This window comes from Lemur catta, chromosome 10 (genome assembly GCF_020740605.2).
Source record: "Lemur catta isolate mLemCat1 chromosome 10, mLemCat1.pri, whole genome shotgun sequence".
Taxonomy (NCBI): Eukaryota; Metazoa; Chordata; class Mammalia; order Primates; family Lemuridae; genus Lemur; species Lemur catta.
The window spans coordinates 60354292-60378596 of NC_059137.1; the positions used below are offsets into that span (position 1 = coordinate 60354292).

Sequence of the window (24305 nt, forward strand, 5' to 3'; positions counted from 1 at the left end):
CATAAACAAGCTACCCTTAAGATGGCAAAACTGTGTTGATAGTTTAGGCGCATACTTTGATTAATTATGCTGTTCCTTGTTTGAGATATAATAAACTAAACTTTTGATTCAAAATTGGACATTTCATATTTAATGACCTTATTTATATCACTAAGCTGTATAAAATCTTCTTTGTAAACATTATTTTTTTAAAAATTTACTTTTAAAGTTGGTATTACTCACGAAATTGGGCCATGACAGTTGCTGTGTATATTTTCAAGCACTGTTGGAGGTGCTACTTCTTTACAGAGGTAATGATGTGCATCTGTAGTTAATCTATAATATCCATCAATTAATGACACAAAAGACAAAGCTTCTCTTAATGAGCTAAGTTCAATTTCCTAAGCAAAGAAAAACAGTAAGACTCTTTTTAAAAATCAATTGCATGTTAAATATTGAAAATATTCTTAATTCCAAGTTATTGATTATCCTAAATCAACCTTTTCCTAAATTGCTCAAAAGTCCTTTATGGCTCCCGATTACTCAATGTGAATTACAAATTCCTATGTCTGATATTTAAGATCCTCCAAATATGGGGTTATCATACTTTCCCAGTAATAGTTCATTCTATATCCATAATTTTACTGTATTTTTCAGGACTCCTATTAGACTAACATACCAGTTTTCTCAATTAGAAATCTATTTAATCTGACATAATAGTATTAATATAAAATCATGAGCATTTATTTTTACATACTAATAATCCACTGCTAAGGTGAAAGCACTCATGCTATAAGCTAAAATGTTAGGATGTGTAGCCATGCTATGACTGTATCATCATACATGCATACGTGAACATATAATCAGCAGCATGTTACTTAATGAAAAACATATATACATACATAAAAATACTTATATTTTCACATATAAAAATAGTCAATTAGATTATATAACACAAAAAAGAAAGATCCAGTTATAGCCGCAAAAAAGATGCAATATCTGGGATTAAACTTTAAAAATGTGCAAAATCATTATTAGAAAAACTTCAAAACTCTCTTGTAAAATGTAACTTTTTATCTGAATATATAGAAGACTAACCATGTTCTTGGACAGGAAAATTTAACACCATAAAGATATTTTCCATAAATTAATCTTCTAATTTGTCACAATCCCAATAAAAATACCAACAGGTACTAGAGGATGTAGCCAGAAAAACAAGGCAAATATGGAATTGAGAAAGTTAGGGATCCAATATAAGAGAGATGAGAAGATAACTCCCAGGATGATAAGAAAGATATTATAAATAAGAAAATATTATACCTATGCAAAATAACGACTATATCTGGAGAGCTTCCAGTCCAGATTAGACAGTAGGACCCAGTGATCAAGGAGCGACATCTCCAGGAAAGGAATAGAAACGTTATATTTGACAAGTTTGACCATGTGAAATGCTATACTGAGAAGTGAGCTACTTTACAGAGTTCTTTTAGAGAATGAAAAGACAGTTACACATATGAAGGAAAAAAATGAAGCCATAACTACCTCCTAGAAAAAGTTATAAAAGAATAAAAATGGGATAGCATACTTCTTGGCTTAGCAATGAACAACAATTTACATAATAAGAACACAGAATAGGGACTTATACCAAAAATTATAATACGGAGACAAGTGTGTAACACGTTTGAACTATAAAAGATAATTTGCTAACACAATTAGGCCATAAAAATAGGTACTATAAAAGGTATCATAAACAAATACTAAACAGATATTAAAAACTTGGGAATTACAAATCTATACAACAAACGATTAATACCCAACATATACTGGAAGAAAAAGCCTATAAATCAATTGAAAATAAAAAAGAAAACTAGTCACAGGATAGGAAAAGGCAATCCACACAAGAAGAAATATAAAAACTGGCCTATAAACAAATGAGAAACTCCTCAATCTCAGGTTCTAACTAAGGAAATGCAGAACACACACAACATTTATTGCTTAAATTTGCCATTCTATATGCACACAGTTTGTGGCACCCCAAAACAGTTACAGTTGACCCTTGAACAACATGCATTTGAACTTCAGCATTCACTTATATGTGAAGTTTTTCAACCAAATGCAGATGGAAAATACAATTTTCATGAAATGTAAAACCCATTTATAAGGAGGGCCAACTTTTTCCATATGCTGGTTCTGTGTGGCTGACTGCAAGACTTGAGTATGAGCAGATTTGGGTATATGCAGTGGGTCCTAGAACAAATTCCCCTCGTATACCGAGGGATGACTGTACAATAGCAACACCAAAGATTATTCGTCCAAATCATTGTAACAGATATAATAATAAAGAAAAAGTTTCAATTGCTTCAAGAATTACCAAAATATGACACAGATGCAAAGTGAATACATGCTGTTGGAAAAATGGCGCTGACAGACTTGTTCAAATCATATTGCCACAAACCTTTAGTTTGTAGAAAATGTAGTCTCAGTGAAGCACAATAAAGGGAAATGCAGTAAAATGGGATATGCCTATATATCCATAGGAGAGATACTAACAAGTGAAATTGCTAGGTCAGAGGGTATGAATATTTAGAACTTTGATAGGGACTGTTAAATTGCCAGCTATTCCCCCGTTTCTCTCCCTCTTCTCAGGCCTCCCTATTCCCTGAGACACAACAATATTGAAATTACATCAATTAATAACCCCACAATGGTCTCTAAGTGTTCAAGTGAAAGGAAGAGTTGCACATGCCTCACTTTAAATCGAAAACTAGAAATGATTAAGCTCAGAGAGGTGAGGAAGCTGCAGAAGAGAAGTCTGAAGCTAGCACAGGTTGGTTCATGAGGTTTAAGGTAAGAAGCCATCTCAAGGACATAAAAGTACAAGGTGAAGCAGCAAGTGCTAATGTAGAAGTTGCAGCAAGTTATCTAGAATATTCAGCTAAGAACACTGATGAAGGTGGCTGGTGACTTTGAGTTGAAGCCAATGCTTGCTTACCATTTTGAAAATCCTAGGGCCCTAAGAATTATGCTAAATCTACTTTACCTGTGCTCTATAAATCAAACAACAAAGCCTCAATGACAGAACATCTGTTTACAGCATGGTTTACTGAATATTTTAAGCCCACTCTTGAGAGCTACTGCTAAGAAGAAAAGATTCCTTTCAAAATATTACTGCTCATTGAAAATACACCTAGTCACCCAAGAGCTCTGATGGAGATGCACAAGGAGATGAATGTTGTTTTCATGTCTGGTAACACAGCATCCATTCTGCAGCCCATGGATCAAGGAGTAATTTCGACTTTCAAGCCTTATTATTTAAGAAATACATTTTGTAAGACTAGAGCCCTCATAGATAGTGATTTCTCTGCTGGATCTGAGCAAAGTAAATTGAAAACCTTCTGGAAAGGATTCACCGTCCTAGATACCACTGAGAATACTGGCGATTCGTGGAAGGACTCCTGTCAACATTAACAGGAGTTTGGAAGAAGTTGGTCCCGACCCTCACACATGACTTTTAAAGGTTCAAGACTTTAGTGGAGGAAGCCACTGCAGATGTGATGGAAACAGCAAGAGAACTAGAATTAGAAAGAGAGCCTGAAATGTGACTGAATTGCTACAATCTCATGACAAAATTTGAAGAGATGAGGAGTTGCTTCTTAGGGATGGGCAAAGAAAGTGTTTTTTTGAGATGGAATCTAGTCCTGGTGAAGAAGCTGTGAACATTGCTGAAATGACAGCAAAGGACTTGAATATTACATAAACTTAGTGGAGGAACCAGTAGCACAGTTTGAGAGGACTGAATGTCATTTTGAAAGAAGTTCTACTGTGGGTAAAATGCTCTCAAAGAGCACTGCATGGCTACAGAGAAATCTTTCGTGAAAGGAAGAGTCCATTGGTGCAGCAAACTTCATTGTTGTCTTATTTTAAGAAATTGCCACGATCAGCCCAGCCTTTAGCAACCACCACCCTGATCAGTCAGCAGCCATCACACTGAGGCAAGACTCTCCACCAGCAAAAAGATTATGACTTGCTTAAGGCTCAGATGAACGTTAGTATTTTCTAGCAATAAAGTATTTTAAATTAAGGTATACCCATTTTTTTAGACATAATGCTATTGTACACATAATGGATCAGTGTATGGTGTAAACATAACTTTTATATGCACCAGGAAACCAAAAAATTCATGACTCACTTTATTGTGATACTTGCTTTATTTTGGTGGTCTAGAACCAAACCCACGATATCTCTGAGGTATGCCTACATACATTTTACAAATATCTTACAACAGACTTGTATCCAGAATGTATAAAGACTCCACAAATTGATAAGAAAAAGTCAAACAAATCAATCAAAAACATGCAAAAGACTTTCACAGGTACTTCATAACGAGGATATCTAAATGAACAATCAGTAAGTGAAAAAGTATTCAACATCATTACTAATCGGGGCAATAAAATAAAACCCACAGTCAGCTACCAGCACATATCCACCAGAATCACTACGCCTCTTTATTCTGACAAAACTAAGAGGCCGGGTGCGGTGGCTCACGCCTGTAGTCCTAGCATTCTGGGAGGCCAAGGCAGGTGGATTGTTTGAGCTCAGGAGTTTGAGACCAGCCTGAGCAAGAACGAGACCCTGTCTCTACTAAAAAAATAGAAAGAAATTATATGGATAACTAAAAATATATACAGAAAAAATTAGCCGGGCATGGTGGCACATGCCTGTAGTCCCAGCTACTCGGGAGGCTGAGGCAGGAGGATCACTTGAGCCCAGGAGTTTGAGGTTGCTGTGAGACTCTGTCTCAAAAAAAAAAAAAAAAAAATTAAGAGTTGGTGAGGATATGGGGAAACTGTAATTTTGTACATTATTGAAGGAAGAGTGATTGGCTATAACAAACTATGGCAAATTGTCTGGCAGTATACTAAAGCTATCACCATGAGGCAACAATCTCACTCCTAGGTATGTGTGTGTATGTGTATATATATATCTCCAAAAAAAATGAATGTGTCTTCCAAAAAATATGTATCAGAAGTTTGTAGCAATTTTATTCCTAATATCCCCAAACCAAAAAAAATCAAATGTCCAAGAGAAGAATTAATTAAAAATTTGATAATAAAAATGCAATACCAGATAGCAATAAAAAGGAATGAACTGTTGCATATAACAACATCTTCAGACATGATGCTAAGTAAAAGAATCTAGATTTTAAAAGGATACATACAGTATCCTTCCATTTACTGTAAGTTTCATGAACAGACAAAGATAAGTGATGGTAGATGTCAGAATGATGGGTACCTTAAGCTGGGGGTTGGGTGGGAATAAGTGGGAAGCACCGTGTGGAATGCTGAGAACACCACAAGTATTCTGTATCTTGAGGTGGGTATGGATACGCAGATGTGCACATATGTAAAACTTTATTGAGCTATTAAGATTAGTACGCTTTACTGTGCATGTTATATCTCAACTAAAAAGCAGAAAGAAAGGAAAAAATGATAAGTAACATAAGTAAAAACAGCTAAGTTGAACTACTTCAAATTTAAAAACGTCTGTGCATCAAACAGAATAAAAAGGTGACCCACAGAATGGGAGAAAATCTTTGCAAATCATATCTTTTTTTTTTTTTTTTTTTGAGACAGTGTGAGTGCCATGGCGTCAGCCTCACTCACAGCAACCTCAAACTCCTGGGCTTAAGCAATCCTACTGCCTCAGCCTCCCGAGTAGCTGGGACTACAGGCATGCGCCACTATACCCGGCTAATTTTTTCTATATAGATTTTTAGTTGGCCATATAATTTCTTTCTATTTTTAGTAGAGACGGGGTCTCGCTCTTGCTCAGGCTGGTCTCGAACTCCTGACCTCGAGCAATCCACCCGCCTCGGCCTCCCAGAGTGCTAGGATTGCAGGCGTGAGCCACTGCGCCCGGCCTGCAAATCATATCTTTGATAAGAGGTTGATATCCAGAATATTTAAGGAACTTCTACAACTCAACAACAACAAAAAATAACCTGATTATAAAATGGGCAAAGGACTTACATAGACATTTCTCCAAAGAAGATACACAAATGGCAATACACACATGAAAAGATACTTAACATCACCAATCATCAGGGAAATGCAAATTAAAACCATAATGAGATACCACTTCACACCCATCAGGATGGCTATAATCAAAAAAGTATTAAAAAAAAAAAAACTGGAACACTGGTACACTGCTGGTAGGAATGAAAAATAGTGTAGCCACATTGGGAAATAGCGTGGTGGTTCCTCAAAAAATTACAAACAGAACTACCATATGAGCCAGCAATTCTACTTGTAGTTATATATCCAAAGGAATTGAAACCAGGGACTTGAAGAGGTATTTGTACACCCATGTTCATAGCAGAATTATTTACAGTAGCCAAAAGGTGGAAGCAACCCAAATGTTCATTAACAGATGAATGGTTAAACAAATGTGGTATATACATACAATGGAATATAGAAATTCTGACACATGCTGTAACACTGATGAACCTTGAGTACATTATGCTAAGTGAAATAAGCCAGTCACAAAAAGATAGTATTGTATGATTGCACTCTGTGAAGTATCTAGAGAGTAATCAAATTCATAAAGTCTGCAAGTAGAATGGTGCTTGCAGGGGCTAGAGGAGAGCAGAAATCAGGAGCTGTTTAATGTGTCTAGAGTTTGAATTCTGCCATATAAAAAAAGTTCTGGAAATTGGATGCATGATAATATGAATATACTTAGCACTATGGAACTGTACACTTAAAAATGGTTAAGATGCTAACTTTTATATTATATACATTTTACCAAAATTTTAAAAAGAAAAATGAAAAAGAGATAGAAAAAAATGCCAGAATGAAGAGTAAAATGATGGTAAAAACATGTAAGTAACTAATTATAGACTGGGAAAATGCAATAAGCAAAAATTAATTACATGCAGCAATAATTTGGTAGAAAAATATACTGAGAAAAGGTTCTTAATCCTAATAACAGAAAAAGCATAATATATCATGAATAAAATTTAGCAAGAAACACCATGTATGAGTATGAATAAAATTATCAGAAATTACCACAAAACAAATTAATATTTAGGTACAAGGAGAATTATAATGTATTCCTAAAATATAAAATTTAATATGGGCAAGAAATGTCAACTCTTCTCAAATTAATCTTTAGAGCAATTCTAACAAATGTCATTATAATATTTTTAAGGAGCTTTAAGAATACTCCACAAAGAAGGTAGAGTCACACTTAAGAGTTCAGGTTTTCAAATTATACATTGGGGTTTAAAAAGCCCTATAACTTAACTAACACTGTGACCCTGAAGAGTTACTTAACTTCTCTGCATTGCAGACTTAAAATTAAGCCAACAAGTACAAATACCTTCCCATAAGGAAGTTCTTTAGATTACTACAGGATGTTCACATTAGTATCAATAAACTCTTCTGAAAGCATTTACTGTACATCCACATTGGGGTTGATAATTTTTATTCATCTTTTCAACCAGCCATGAAATATTTATCAAGCTATTTCTAAGCTAGGCTCTGGAGCACTGTGCAAGGTATAGGGAGTACAAACACATGAAAATATGAACCTTAACCTTCAAGAAGCTCACTCATAGTCTACTAGGCAGTAGGTATACATTATGTATCATATTTTTATCTAGGAACAGAAAAAGTGTGCTGAAAAAAGTGAGTTTCAAGTCAGCTATAGTTTGGGTAATATAACCCTGAAATGGCTAGACAGGTAAGCCATACAGATACTTAAGATAAATGAACAAATAACATTGACTAGTAATGTTTAAGCCAGTATGGATAAGAAGCATCCAAGTTCAAAAGAAAACACAGCCAGGTAAATAAGAAATTTAAAAGCAGAGTATAAAAGAATTCATTTTTCCCCCTCAATTAAAATAAATGGTATTTCTGAAGCTATTTAAAGAAAGAGAAAGGGTTAATCTTTTAGAATTAAACTTCTTACAGCTTGGGTGGGGCTGACCTGGGATTGGTTTACATTTTGTTATGTAAATTCCAGATAGCATTATTTTATTTTTCTCCTTTAATTAGGCAGTTATGACTGGCATATGCACATCCCCACTGATAAAATATTTTAATCATAGGCTGGGCGCGGTGGCTCATGCCTGTAATCCTAGCACTCTGGGAGGCTGAGGCGGGTGGATCACTCGAGGTCGGGAATTCGAGACCAGCCTGAGCAAGAGCAAGACCCTGTCTCTACTAAAAATAGAAAGAAATTATCTGGCCAACTAAAATATACATATATATATATATGTATATATATATATATATATATATATATATATATATATATATATATATATATAAAAAAAATTAGCTGGGCATGGTGGCACATGCCTGTAATCCCAGCTACTCAGGAGGCTGAGGCAGTAGGATCGCTTAAACCCAGGAGTATGAGGTTGCTGTGAGCTAGGCTGAAGCCACGGCACTCACTCTAGCCCGGGTAACAAAGCAAGACTCTGTCTCAAAAAAAAAAAAAAAAAAAAAATTAAAATAAAATAAAATAAAATATTTTAGTCATGAATGAGAATTACAACAGGGAACTAGCACAACCTAGAGTGGGGAGGAGAAAGTAACTGGTGTTTTCTTACTTATAAAAATGAGTGAAAAATATAGTAATGTACAAGAAACTCTATGGGAAGATAGTGTTGATAATAATACAAAAAGCTGGATGTAATTAAAAAGTTTACTGACGTGATGTTTATGTTTAGAGCTATACTTAAAACCATAATCAAAATTCCTACAAGAAAATTAATACTCTGAAATACTTATTTCTGACAACTATAAACTGTAATCATTATTTAATCATAAAGCAAACTTACCAGATTTTTACCATCTTGCTTATGGATAGTTACAACTCTGCTTTCATTTGAGCCTTCTTGATTTGCTTGCTTAATACTGACATCAATAATATTAGGAAAATCACAATATAATTGTAAATCCTGTAATTAAGAGCATTTGAAATTAAAAACAGGTAGAATTTATGGATGCATATTAAAATAAGACTTGAGACATTCACTCCAAATTCCTTAAAATAAAAAAGGTATTGATAACAATAAATAAGCATTAGGTTTCCTCTCCCAAAAAATCTAACCCAGACCATACTATATCTTGCCTTGACATAAAAATGAGAGCATTAAATAATGCCAGGAACCGAAAGTATGCTCTTGCACTCTTCAGTCCAATTAACATTAATGGGAAACATTGCCAGAAAAATGGAAACTTAACTACCAAAGATAATAAAAATAATATTGTCCTGCTAAATCTCTAATAACAATCTAAGAACAACATAGATATGAACAAATTTAAAACTTGCAATGTAAACCTTAAAAAAACTAAATTAATTATTTAACAAGTATATATTATCATAAAATCAATAAAATTAATCTTCTCCATTTAATTAGTTTTATTATTGTGCCTCCCATTATCAATAAGAGTGAAAGAAAAAAGAAGGCAGAAGTATATTAAAATATGACTTCTAGAATTCAACCCCTTTCTGAAGTTACGAGAAGGTCATTACTAATCGATATGTCATAAAAATTAAATAAACCATTTAAGAACAATGAGCGAAGAACTATATAACCCTGATGGCTTCACACTATTATAAATTTCCACTTCTATCAAATGGGAAGTACAAGACCATGTTTTAAATGACTAAAATTACTTTGTTTCTATTGCCATTCTACTTAAAATAACAAAGAATGAGAACATATCATTAAGGATTACCTGTTCTGTCAGTGTCTCACTTTCTTTATGTTTCCCTCTTGACCACTGAATTCCACCGTTTCCAGTTATTATAATGGTTGCAAAAATCTCCTCACCTGAAGGACCTCTTCCAGGTTCTTTTACTTCAAATTGCTCTGTGTAGAAGGCAGACTGAAGAGTTTCCAGATTTATAAGATACTTAAGTTTCAAGTTTCTGGCAGTGGCTTTGCATTGGCTGAATTGCTGAATAAATCTGCGAAATCTGTACCTTATTCGCTTCCTTGTCAAAATATGATAGTCTTGGATCTTTGCTCGTATACATTTTGGTAAGAATGTCTTGTAGCTAGGGATAAACAGTATACAGAAAAATAAAACAAAACAAAAATTGGAAGATAAATCTCTAACAAAATTGCAAGAGAAGTTACCACCTTTTTCCATGAGAAGCAGGTGCTACAACACAATAGTCAAGGGGAATAAGTTGACATAACCACCACACAGTATAAAACTTTAGGGTTTCATTTGATATGAGCACATCCACACACACTATCCAATAATCATAAATGTTTAGAATACATGATAATTTTCTTCTCTTAATGAAATGAATCTTCAGTCTAGTTAATAACGAAGTATCTAAGCATTCATTTTCTTTGATTATTTTTATACCAGAGATAATGGTTTATAAAATATTTATGACACTATTGCATTGTGCTGCAAATATTTTCTTTGATGCTATACTCCAAAATTTATCTGAATTCTGTAAATTCATACATTTTGCTAGATGGTATTGTTCATTATGCAAACATACTTCTTCTGTATATATTGTTAGGCCAGCTTCAACAACTTTTAATAATTCCTTTGTGGTCAAAACAATTCTATTTGGAAAGGTTCTCATTCTTCTTGTACATTTATCTCTATGTACAACATCCTAAAGAAGTTAGATCATTCCTTTTCTTGTAAATAACATTTTATTTCTGAAGTACAGCTAAACAAATTTCCCATGCCTTCACATATGCTAATCTTTCTTCCTATCACCCATCTCCTGTCTAGTTAGCTCTTACTTATTCTTATAAGGCTCAGCTCAAGCATCATCAAATCCAGAAAACCTTTCTGTACTCCATTCTATGACATGTTCCATGTTCCTCCCTTTGTTCTCACAGCATTCTGTACACCGCTCCCCACTATCACTTATTCCACTATGCTGTACTTGTTTAGTTACTGCCAGTGGTATTCTAGAGCTGGTGTGGGTTGGCAGCCTATTATATTTTAAGGATTTTTTTGAGCTGATTGTTAAACAGCCATCATTAAAATTTAAGTTATACAAACTGATAGTTAAATAAATTATATTAAAAATATGGTTAATAAATACTCAAACTCACTTCCTAATTATTTTACAATTTTAATTTTGTTTTACATAGTACCTATACCTTTGAGGTTATTCATATCTATTTTATGCGAGGAGTGAAAAATGTTAGCTGCTACATATCTCCTCCCAATTCTGTATTCAGTGACTTCAGGCTGATACCCTGAAATTGGTCATGGAGTATTAACACTATGGATATCAGCAAATACCACTTTTATAGCATTTCTCTGATCAACTAATTTTCTCAGGTTCCACAACTATTTCAAAATTTCAATTTCCTCAAAATCCTACCTTTTTTCTGCCTCAAATCTCAACTACATTCCTCCTCACTTACAACAAATGTCTTCATCTCCTTCCTAGGGGAAAAAAACCAAAAAAGCTCCTCTCATCAGAGTTGCCTCAATATCCTGCTAGCAAACCTATATACATCTGCACTCATTCTTTCCTCCTTCCCACCTATTATAATAAATGAGGTATAAACTTGCTAGTTAAAACCATTTATTTAACATATATTTACCTTTGCCCTCTCTTCCCTTCCCCTAATACACAATACCCCCTCAGTACTTTTACTCTGTATGTATTTCTCTTCTATCCACATGTTTCAAAAATATAATCATTTCTCAGTACCCATGGGGAATTGGTTCCAGGACACCCAGAGGACACCAAAAATCCATGGATGCTCAAGTCCCTTACATATAATGCATAATATTTGTATATAACCTACACACAATCTTCTATATCCTTTAAATCATCTCTAGATTCCTTATAATACCTAATACAATGCCTATATAGCACTTCATTTGTGTGAACACAACATAGTATTCAGCACTAAGCAAATTCAAGTTTTGATTTTGGAACTTTCTGAAATTTTTTTTTCCCTAATATTTTTGATCTACAGTTGGTTGAATCCACAGATGTAGAATTCATGGACAGGAAGCGCTGACTGTACTAATGTCCTTCCCATCTGACATGTAAAATCTTTTTATTCTCGTTATTTCATATTTCCCTCCAAATACAGCCTATCTGGCCTCTTTTTGAAAGAGTTTATACAGTTATTTCTATCTTCTTGCCTTCCATTTATTCCTCAACTCATCACAATGTGGCTTCTGTTCCATCATTCCAAGAGAAACTGCTCTTGCTAAAACCAAGGAAGACTTCCCTGTGGCTAAAACCACATTTTCACATAAGAAACAAAAGAAAAAACAGGCAAGTTAGACTACTTCAAAATTCAAACTTCTGTGCTGCAAATGATATCCTTAAGGAAGTAAAAAAACAATCCACCAAATAGGAAAAAATATTTTAAAATCATCCATATGATAACTTGCATCTTGAGACTTGTATTCAGAATGTAAAAAAAACTCTTACAACTCAACAGTAAAAAGACAACCCAATTAAAAATGGGCAATGAATTAGAATACACATTTCTCTAGTGATGACAAAGTAATGGCTGATAAGCACATAAGAAGATACTAAACATCGTAAGTCATTAAAGAAATGAAAAACAAAACTAGAATGAGATACCACTTCTACCCACTAGGATGAATAAAATAAAGACAGACAGTAACAAGTGCTGAAAAAGTTGGAACTCTTCATGTACTGCTAGTGGGAATGCAAAATAGCACAGCTGCTTTGGAAAAGTTTGGCAATTCCTCATAAAGTCAAACATGGAGTTACCATATGACCCAGGAATTCCACTCCTAAATACATATGCAAGAGAAATGAAAATATATATCCACAAAATAACTTGTACACAACTGTTCATACCAATATTCACAATAGCCAAAAAGTAAAAACAATCCAAATTTCCATCGAGTGATGAACAGATAAGCAAAACGTGGTATATCCATGAAATGGAATATGATTCAGCAATAAAAAGAAGTAAAGTACTGATACATGCTACAACATGGATGAACCTTGAAAACACCAAACTAAGTACAAGAAGCCAGACGGAAAAATGCTACTACATAGTGTATGATTCCATTTGTATGACATTTCAAGAATAGGCAAATCCATAGAAACAAAAAGATTAGTGGTTTCCTGAGGCTGGGGGAAGGGGGAATGAGGATTGAACGCTAAGGGGTATGGGGTTTCTTTCAGGGACCATGAAAATGTTCTAAAATTAGATTGTGAATATCTTTATACAACCTTGTAAATATACTAAAACATATATTGTACACTTTAAATGGGTGAATTTGATGGTATGTGAATTGTAACTCAATAAACTGTTTTAAAATATCATGGAATCTTATAATGAATGTTTAATACCTACACAATTTTAAAAGTAAAGCTAAGAGACAGAATGACGTAGAATTTCACAGATGTGTTTATATACTGGTTAAGAGTATAGGTTAAGAGAACCAGAAAAATACAATTACTAACCATTCATTAGGTTTAGGACACTCGAATAAGTAATGTAGGGAGAATAATAATAGATAACACTATTCCTGACCACAAAGAAACCACAATCTACATAAAAAGTTTGTTCCCAGACTTTGGACAACATCATAATCTCTAAAGCAGAAGTATCATCATAGCATGAGTCTAGAAACAGCTTCATATGTATAACATTCATCTTCAGTAGCTTAAAGCTTCTGTTCTTTAACCGTGTTTCCTTCAATTCCTTCAGTTTCTATTAACAACATCTAAGAAACCCTTCCTCCAATTCCGTTCTACTATGGCCTAGCATGCAACAAGCATTCAATAAATAGCTGTTGAGGCTGGGCACGGTGGCTCACGCCTGTAATCCTAGCCCTCTGGGAGGCCGAGGCGGGTGGATCGCTTGAAGTCAGGAGTTCGAGACCAGCCTGAGCGAGACCCCGTCTCTACTAAAAATAGAAATTATCTGGACAACTACAAATATATATAGAAAAAATTAGCCAGGCATGGTGGCGCATGCCTATAGTCCCAGCTACTCGGGAGGCTGAGGCAGTAGGATTGCTTGAGCCCAGGAGTTTGAGGTTGCTGTGAGCTAGGCTGACGCCACAGCACTCACTCTAGCCCAGGCAACAAAGTGAGACTCTGTCTCAAAAAAAATAAATAAATAAATAAATAAATAAATAGCTGTTGAATGAATGAAAGAATGAATAAGCTAATATCTAGGAAGTATCTGTCTACATTTTAATAAAAATCAAGGCCTTAGCAGAAAATATAAATGTTTTTGTTTTTCCTTTAGACTTGGGAATCTTCTAAAGTCTTGAGTGCATTCTTAAAATCATACCCTACAGCTTACACCCTTGGGTTAAGGCCTAATAGACATCTGCAAACAAAACAAAAATATTTAAAACTAAAAAGAAAAATATAGACATTGATACTCTACAAATTAGGTATGGAACTGTTTTGAAGGCATTCAGGAAAGGAGTGACTAAAGCTAGTTATTGGGAGAACAATTTCAAAAAAGAAAGGGAGTTTTAATACGTTCATGATATCCTGACACATTTAATTTGGTAAGTATGTAATATGTAAAATACATATTTAGCCTTCAAACTTAAAAAAAAGTAAAGCATTCTTATAGTTATATATACCCTAAAAACAGTAGAAATTTTATAGCCATTAAAGCTGGGATGTAGGAATAGTGTTTCAAAAAACTGTATTAGTCATGGTTATCAAAATTCAATATGCAGAAGAGTAATTTGAAGACTGCAGAGATTGGATCACTTGTGTAAGAATCCCCTGGAGCACTTGCAAAAATTCGTATTTGTGGGCTTGACCTCAAATTTACTGAATCCAAATCTCTTGGGTTAGGGCCCAGGAATTTCTGATTTTAATAGGCACCCCAGGTGATTCTAATGTGAGTAAAATACAGACCACAGGCTCAGTGGCTCATGACTATAATCCTAGAACTCTAGGAGGCCGAGGTGGGAGGATCGTTTCAGGTCAGGAGTTCAAGACCAGCCTGAATAAGAGTGAGACCCCGTCTCTACTAAAAATAGAAAAAATTAGCTGGGCATGGTAGCCTGTAGTCCCAGCTACTCAGCAGGCCGAGGCAGGAGGATTGCTTGAGCCCAGGAACCTGATGTTACTGTGAGCTAGGCTGATGCCATGGCACTCCAGCCTGGGCAACAGAGTGAGACTCTGTCTCAAATAAATAAATAAAAATAAAATACAGACCACCATTTGAGAAATACTGATACAGTTCATCTATATGGCCAGTTTGAAGATCTACTATCAAAAGTTGTCCCTCCAGGTGTTCTTTACATTCCTCTGAACTTACCTAGCCTTTTTAGAATAAATGAATCAAATAATAAATAGATATCAAACACCTATGATATTTTCTGTGGCACTACAACTCTTTCAATAATTTCATCTTACAGTATATGTTATACACAACAAAGAAAAGTTACTCATATGATTTTTTATTACAGGTTGAGTCCAAAAATCTAAACTCTGAAATGCTCCAAAATCCAAAACTTCTTTAGTGCTGACATGACACTCAAAGGAAATGCTCACTGAAGCATTTTGGATTTTGGATTAAGGACACTCAACTGGTAAGTATAAAGAAAATATTCCAAAATCTGAAAAAATTCAAAATCCAAAACATTTCAGATAAAGGCAGATAAAGGGTACTCAACCAGTATTATAAAATCAAAAGGTGTGTGCAAACACAGAAAATATACACAAATTATATAAAATCTTTACCTATTCACACTTATGTTTATGGATCTACAAAAGGAAATTACCTGATAGAGTTATAAATGGCCAGTGGAGTTTGATCCTTTTCTTTGGCTATTCTCATCATGTCTAACACCGCCATCCCAAGACATTCTTCCTGTGTTTCATGAGTAACAGGTACTTTTATCCAACCATGCACAAAATCATGCCGCCACTAAAGGAAACAAAAAGTTGGAAGGAAATATCTCATCATAAATTTCACTATCACATTTTATCTACTATTTTAACCTATAATGTAATTTTCAGAACATATGCATTTAAAAGGCATAAACTCCTTCCTTGATTTTCAATAATTTTTCCATAAAATTTTAGAAAAAGTTTTGAAAATGGAAACTGATTTAAATTGTGTTCCCAATTATAGAGTACATAATCAACCTATTTCACTGTATATATCTTCAAATTATGTCTTCTACATAAAAATTACCTAAATTAAAATAGATACTACTTAAATAAAAATGTACTGAGTTCCACTTACGTTGGAAACATCGTGATACAAAGAAATAGTCAGGCACCACATAACGACATTTTGTTTAATGACAGACCATATATACAATGATGGCCCCATAAGACTGTAATACTGTATTTTTACTGTATTTTTTCTATGTTTAGATATACAAATACTTACCATTGTGTTACAATTGCCTACAGTATTCAGTACAACAACATGCTGTAAGGTTTGTAGCCTGGGAGAATAGGCTATCCCATATAGCCTAGGCGTGTAATAAGCTATACCACTTACTTTTGTGTAAGTACATACTATAATGTTCATACAATGACAAAATTACTTAGCAACGCATTTCCCAGAACATATCCTCACCACTAAAAGATGCATGACTGTGTATGACATGGTCTCCGCCATCAAGGGGACTAAATCTAGCTTGGAAGCTAAACACGTAAACAAATGACTATAATGTCAGATACTGTATAGGAAATGCCACACAACAGCTGCTTCAGGAACTTAGAGAAAATTGAGATTACATACAGCTGGAGTAATCAGGGAAGGTTTCATGGATGATCAGAAACTTCATGCAGTCTTTAAAGATAAAGACATTTTTGATGGACACAAAACCATTCCTTACGAAATAGAAAGAATGACACAAAAACAAAACACAAGGCATATTCAGATATGTAAACTATTAGGTTATTAAGTATAAAATGTCTGATTTCTTTAAGCACTAAATTTGACAACTGGTATCTCGGATATTTCACTCTGACATGTCTTGTTTTATTTTTATTGTGAAGGTACATCCTCAATCTTTCAAATGCATGGTTTGGCTTATGATTATCTTTCAAATATTTTTTAAAGCAATTTTTGTGAAACCACGGATAAGTTAAAACTTCATGTTATCTTCGAATATGAGTTCCGTCATGGAACCAATGCTGCATAGACAGCTCAAAATATCATCGAAGTGTTTGGGAACGATGTGGCTAATGAACGCATAGTACGTCAGTGGTTTGAGAAGTTCTGTTGTGGTGATTTTAATCTTAAAAATAAGCCACGTGAGGTACCTGAGACCAAGGTGGATAATGTTGAGCTGAAAGCCGTAGTGGAAGAGAATCCATCTCAACCTACATGTGAATTAGCAGCAAGGTTTGCCGTTACTATTACAACAATATTGGACCATTTGAAACAAATCAGCAAGGTAAGATAAACGAGCTGGATAGATGGCTACCACATGAATTAAACGAGTGTCAGAAGAGAAATCATCTCGAAGCCTGTCTTTCTTTGCTGTCAACATAAAAGCCAACTATTTCTATACCACATTGTTATGTGTGATAAAAGTGGATTCTTTTTGACAATCACAAGCATTCAGCACAATAGTTGGATAAAGATGAAGTGCCGAAACACAGTCCAAAACTGAATGTTCATCAAAAAAAGTTAATGGTGTCTGTTTGGTGGTCTAGCGCTGGTATTATCCACTACAGCTTCATGAACCCTGGTCAATCCATTACAGCGGATGTGTATGGAACCCAACTGAACAAAATGATGAGGATACTCGTCATTAAGCAGCCAAGATTGGTCAACAGAGACAGGACAATCCTCTTGCAAGACAACACTCAACCAACATGTCACACAAACAACGCTGCTCAAACTACAGAGGCTGGACTTGGAAACTCTCTGTCATTTACCATAGTCACCAGACTTTGTCCCAACTGACTACTATTTACACCAGGCGTTGGACCACTTCTTGCAAGGAAAAATATTCAATTCTCAACAAGCTGTGGAAAACACCTTTGTAATTTTATTGCCACTCACTCTCTAGGCTTCTTTGCTGCTGCCATAAACAAGCTACCATTAAGATGGCAAAACTGTGTCGATAGTTTTGGTGCATACTTTAACTGCACTGCTTCTTGTTTAAGATATAATAAACTAAACTTTTGATTCAAAATTGGACATTACATATTTAATGATCTAATAGTTTGGTTGGGGCCAATAGTTTATGTAAAGGGAATAGTGCAGATTAAAATTTGGAAAAGTAAGTTGAAGTCAGACTGCAGGTATCCTTGAATGATTTGATCCTAGACACAATACAGATCCATTTTCGTAAAGCATCAGTTTCTTTTTTCTTTTTTTTTGCTGTCTGTCCTAGTTTGTCTTTAAAGCATCCAATGGTAGAATAGTAGCAATGATAGAAGTGCTTGAAAAAAACTAAAGTGTATTCACGGAGACTCTTTAAGAGGCTGCTATATGGCTCAGATATGAGACAATAAAGATCTGACATAGGAAACAGAAGACACGAAAAGAGTCCAGAAACAGTTGATAACTTTATTAACTATATACTGTATATAGAATGAAGAAAAGAGAAAAATAGAGGTTTCAAGATTTTGAGGAGGATGATTTAGGGATATGGCTGAAATCAGATTGAACATGTAACAGGAGAAAGGACAGAAAGTAAAAGGTATGGATATTCTAAATATAACACCAATTTTCTTTGTAAGAAAAAGGTAAGAGACATATTATCTAAAAACCAACATTTAATCAAGGTTTTAAACTGGGTACAAGAAATACAGGACATATTTTATGCTGTGTGTGTTTCCCTTCTTTTGCTGTTATAACTTGTCTCATGAAATTAAAGTTTTAATGGAACTTTAAAAAATAATTTTATTAAAAGAAATAAACATAAGCTTAAAAGTGTATTTAACTTTCTATTCATAAAACATAGAACATATTTTTGTATAAGAAAATAAATGGTATTACTTAAAAAGCACAAACCGTGAAATAATCAGTATTAACCAAAACAAAGTCCTAAATGTTGCTAACACAAAATTCAAGGAAGAAGATAGATTTTTGTTCAATTTTAAACAGTTATTTCACCATACTTTTGAAAATAAGCAAGTAAGTTACTTGCTTATTCTGTTTAAGAAACACAGATAACTGATGACTGGATAGCTTCTTTCTAATAGCTTATTTTTGATCCATATACTATATAGAACCAGTAGATAACAAATTCTGCTCATGAGGAAATTCTATGGAACTCTTGACCAAAGGACAATAAATATGTGAAAATCAGTGAAAGCAGTACTAGAAACATAATCAACTAAATACTTATTAATAATAAGTTATAAAATGAAAGAGTCCCAAATGCCAAAATATACCAAATTAACAATCCTTAAACATCACAGTATTTGCCTCCCAAAATTTCTTTTTTTTAATCCTTCTCCATCTGCCTTTATTTTTAATTTTAGAATATTACAGGGGTACAAACATTTTGATTACATGATTTGCTTTTGTGCAGTTGAGGGAAAGTTATAAACGTGCCCATCACCAAGGTAGCACACGCTATACCCGTTAGGTGTGAATTTACCCGTCCCCTTCTTCCCCCTCCCACCCACTTGGTTTCCATTGAGTTTTACTACCATATGAGCACTTGGGTGTTGATCAATTACATGTGGTGTCTATAAAAAAGGTTTTTTTTATATGGGTAGCTAATAAAAATTTCTCTGAAATAAATCTACATCTGTATTAGCCAGAAAAATAAGAAAACAATTACAGTCACAAAATCAGAAATGAACCAAACAACATGAAGTAAATATCCATTTTTTGTTGAACAGATATGAACTAATTAAAAGTTGTTCACATGTCATTTTTATTTGCTGAGTAGCCACATATGATAATATAAGGACAATTAATCCCCAGAAGAAACTGAATTTAAAAGAGGCATCCCACTTTTAGCTTTTATTTGTTTACCTTTTTCAAATATGTCTTTCTACAGGTACTGTCTTACATATTTTAAAGACAGTTTAGGGTCTTGCCCACTTTTTAGTTATTTAAAAATGTAAAAATATGCTTACATTCTGGTAATGCCACTAGTCAAATTTGTTATATACAGCCTATAACAAGCATATAGTATAAACTGAGTACAATCTTAGAGTGAGGTAAATACTATCTTATTTTGGGGGCACAGATTTAGAGAAGTAAAAACATTAAGAAATAGAAAATTGCATGTGGTACTATCTAAACACAATTTAGGATTCTATTGTGAAATTACTTTGCCATGCTAGAGAAAACAATCCCTCCTAAGAAGACAAAATTGAATATTCTGAAATCATCCATAATTTTTCTAGATCACAAGTATGAGGAATATTGAAGTATTAATATTAGGCTAAAGTAGCATTATAAATAGTTTAAGAAAACTTGCCTTATTATTGGGACTTGACTAGCATGCCACCAAAATAAACCAGCTCTGCAGCATAAGTAAAATAAGGCACTCATAAATGCAGTAGCAAGTCATAATCTCATAATAGCCTATTTTCAGGTGACTATTCTCAGAAGTTTCTCTTTTTTTAATAGCTATAGAGAAAAGGGCTGGTGGTCAAATTATTTTCAACAAGTGCCAGGACCATTCAATGGAAAAAAAGAGTCAACAAATAGTGTTAGGAAAACTGTATATTCACATGCAAAAGAATGAAGTTGGACTCTAACTTACACAATTGTCAAAAATTAACTCCAAATGGACCAAAAAGATAAACATAAGTACTAAAACTATAAAACCATTAGAAGAAAACATAGAGAGAAAGTTTCATAACACTGGATTTGGCAATGATTTCTTGTATATGATACCAGAAGCAGAAGCAACAACAGCAGAAAATAGATAAATTAGAATATATCAAAATTTAAAACTTTTTTCCATCAAAGGACATAAGCAACAGAGTGAAAAGGCAACCTATAGCATGGGAAAAAATAGGTACAAATCATTGATCTTATGAGGAGTCAAAATCTAGAATATATAAAGAACTCCTAAAACACAACAACAAAAAAAAAAACAACCAAACAACTGATGAAAAAATAGACAAAGGACTTGAATAGACATTTCTCCAAAGAAGATATACAAACGCCAATGCACATATGAAAAGATGCTCAATATCACTAATCATTAGGGAAATGCAAATCAAATTTGAGATACAATGAGACACCACTTCCCACCCATCAAGATAGCTATTATCCAACAAAGCAAAATGTTGTTGAGGATGTGGAGAAACTGGAATACTTGTGTACTGCTGGTAGGAATGTAAAATAGTGCTGCCATTTTGGAAAACAGTATGGCAGTTCCTCAAAAAAATTGTAAACAGAATTACCATATGATCTAGCAATTCCACTTCTGGGTGTATAGCCAAAGGAATTAAAAGCAGGGACTTCAAGAATATTTGTATGCCCATGTTCATAGCAACAGCAACCCAAGTGTCCACCAATGGACAAATGGATAAACAAAATGCAGTATATACACATACAATATTGGAATATGATTTAGCCTTAAAAAGGAAGGAAATTCTGGCACATGCTATAACAGGATGAACCTTGAAGACATCATGCTAAGTGAAATAAACCAGTCACAAAAAGACAAGTATTGTATCATTCCATTTGTATGAGGTAACTAGAATAGGCAAATTTATAGAGACAAAAGTAGAATGGTGATTGTCAAGGGCCAGGAGGAGGGGGACATGGAGAGTTATTGTTTAATGGGTATGATGTTTCAGTCTGGGAAGAAGAAAAATGTTCTGAAGATGGATGATGGTGATACTTGTACAACAGTGTGAATGCACATAATGCAACTGAACTGTATACTTCAAATGGTTAATTTTATTATACTTTTTTTTGCCACAATAAAAAAGTTGGTTTCATATACCAATATAGAAATACTTTTCAATTTGTTGTTCACGAACTGAACTAGCCCTGCAAAGCTTCTTGGAAATGTGAACCATGAGAATATTTGGGGTTATTTCCTACAGTATTAGCAAATCTGATTTAGAACTTCTTAATCTGATACTTTGGGGATATCAAGTGCATTATTTTCACCCAAGAGCAGTAAAATTTCATTTTTGTTTTCTTTCTTTAGTTTCTATTCATACTAGACCAGTAGCACATGAAAACAAAGTTATTTAATGACAAAACATTTCAATTACTGTTTAAATCAAGGTAATAGAGAAGAAAGCATTACAAAATGTTCAAACACACTACAAAAATTTAACATAACCATATTAATGAACAAATAAATGCAACACAACTCGTAGACTAAGTATCAACATCTAGCCACCCTCCTATGATGAGCTACACAAACTATCATAGCTCATTTTTTGTTACCTACTATCTTTACATTTCATTGCCCATTAAGTATGAAATTGTCCAGGAATTTTTAAAAATCTAAAGAAATTTTATTGTCTTATATTTCAGCCACTATGTCTACATGAATCATGTTGTAAAACTCAGTCAACACTTTGTCAAATCCTTAAAATGATCTAAAGCCCTCAAACAAAAAGAAAGAAAATTCAAAAGGTCAACTCAAGGAATCTTTATAAAATAGATTCTATTATCCATAACCATAGCATTAAAAATTAGTAATTAAAAAGATTCAATTTTGTTACTTCTCTGTACCTGCTGTGCAAGACAGAACTGCAATTTTCCTATATATGACGTTTTTCCTGATTAAGAGATATATTACACAGGAAGATACTTATCATTTAACACATGTACAAATAATATAATCATACCTGAGCAAAAAGGTAAGACATGACGAAGTCATCAAGGAGAGGAGCTTCAGCACCTCGAGATATCCCATGCCGATAGGTTCTGTTGCTACCGCTGCAGTACCAGTGAGGAAAGTAAAATCTACAAGACAATTACATTTGGTCAGCCTCCAAACAGTTTGAGCATAAACACACTGTGTATATACAACTACTTACACCATACTGGAAGGTATTATCCCATAATCGGAAAACACAGCTAACAGTGTTATATACAAAGTTGGAGACAAAAGGATGTCTAGATAAGACCATGATAATAGTATCAAGAAACAAATAAGTGTAAAATTATATATTGCCTCCTTCAGTGCACAGAATGTAGAAGCAATTATAGAAAAGTGGAAATATTAACAAAAAGTGAAAAAAAAATTTAATCCAGTAACATCAGCAGAGAATCTAAAAACGCTAATTTGGTATGAAAACAAATAGTTGTGTCTTCTTTTAGAGAAACAGAAGTTAAAACCTTGTCCTCCAAAGAAACAAAAAAAATTCCATATTTTTTTAGTAACAACTTTATTGAGATTTAATTCACATACCATAAAGTCCATTCATTTAAAGTGTGCAATTCAATGCTTTTTAGTTTATGCACAGTGTTGTACAAATATCACCACAATCTAATTTTAAAACATTTTCATTCCCCCTAATAGAAACTCAATACCCAAATCACTCCTATCTACTCCCCAGCTGTAAGCTATCATTAATCTTTCTATCTCCATAAATTTGCCTATTCTGAACATTTTATAAATGGAGCCATAGAATATGTGGCCTGTCTACCTTCTTTCACTTAGCATAATGTTTTCAAGGTTCATCCATATAGCATGTATTATTACTTCATTCCTTTTTATTGACAAATTAATATTTCATTGTACGGATATATCACATTTTGCTTACCCCTCATTTGATAGACATATGGTTGTTTCTATTTTTTTGCTATTGTGAATAATACTGCTATGAAGAGTCACGTACCAGTTTTTGTGGATGTATGTTTTCATTTCTCTGCATATATACTAGAAGTAGAATTTCTGCATCATATAGTAACTCAATGTTTATCTTTTTGAAAATGGCCCAACTGTTTTCCAAAGTGGCTGCACAAGTTTACATTCCTAACAGCAATGTGTGAGTAGCCCAACTAGTCCAAATCTTCTTTTAACACTTGTTTTTCTTTGTCTTTTTGATTTTTGCTATCCTAGTAGATCAACTGTCATCCCATTGTGGTTGTGATTTGCATTTTTCTAATGACTAATGATGTTGAGCATCTTTTCACATACTTATTGGCCATCTGTATGTCTTCTTGGGAAAAATGTCTACTGAAGTCCTTCACCTATTTTTTCATTGGGTTGTCATTGTCTTGACCTGTAAGAGTTCTTTATATATTCTGGAGATAAGAACTTTATCAGATATATTATTTACAAACATTTTCTTCCATTTTGTGGGTTGTTTTTTCACATTCTTTGACAGTATCCTTTGATACACAGATGTTTTTAATTTTGATAAAACCCAATTTATCTATTTTGCTTTTATCACTTAAGCTTTTGGTATCATATCTA

General features: G+C 33.8%; 1 protein-coding gene across 2 annotated transcripts in view; it reads right to left on the reverse strand.

The window, feature by feature from the left end:
- The window catches only part of JAK2 (Janus kinase 2), a 102783-nt gene that overhangs the window by 34643 nt on the left and 43835 nt on the right, over positions 1-24305 (reverse strand). For both annotated transcript variants that reach the window (XM_045563889.1, XM_045563890.1), the window contains exons 5-9: positions 22729-22846; positions 15750-15895; positions 9735-10056; positions 8831-8950; positions 223-380 (exon numbers count right to left, since the gene is read on the reverse strand). In XM_045563889.1, the coding sequence (XP_045419845.1) occupies positions 223-380; positions 8831-8950; positions 9735-10056; positions 15750-15895; positions 22729-22846 (864 nt within the window). The remainder of the gene's footprint in view (positions 1-222; positions 381-8830; positions 8951-9734; positions 10057-15749; positions 15896-22728; positions 22847-24305) is intronic.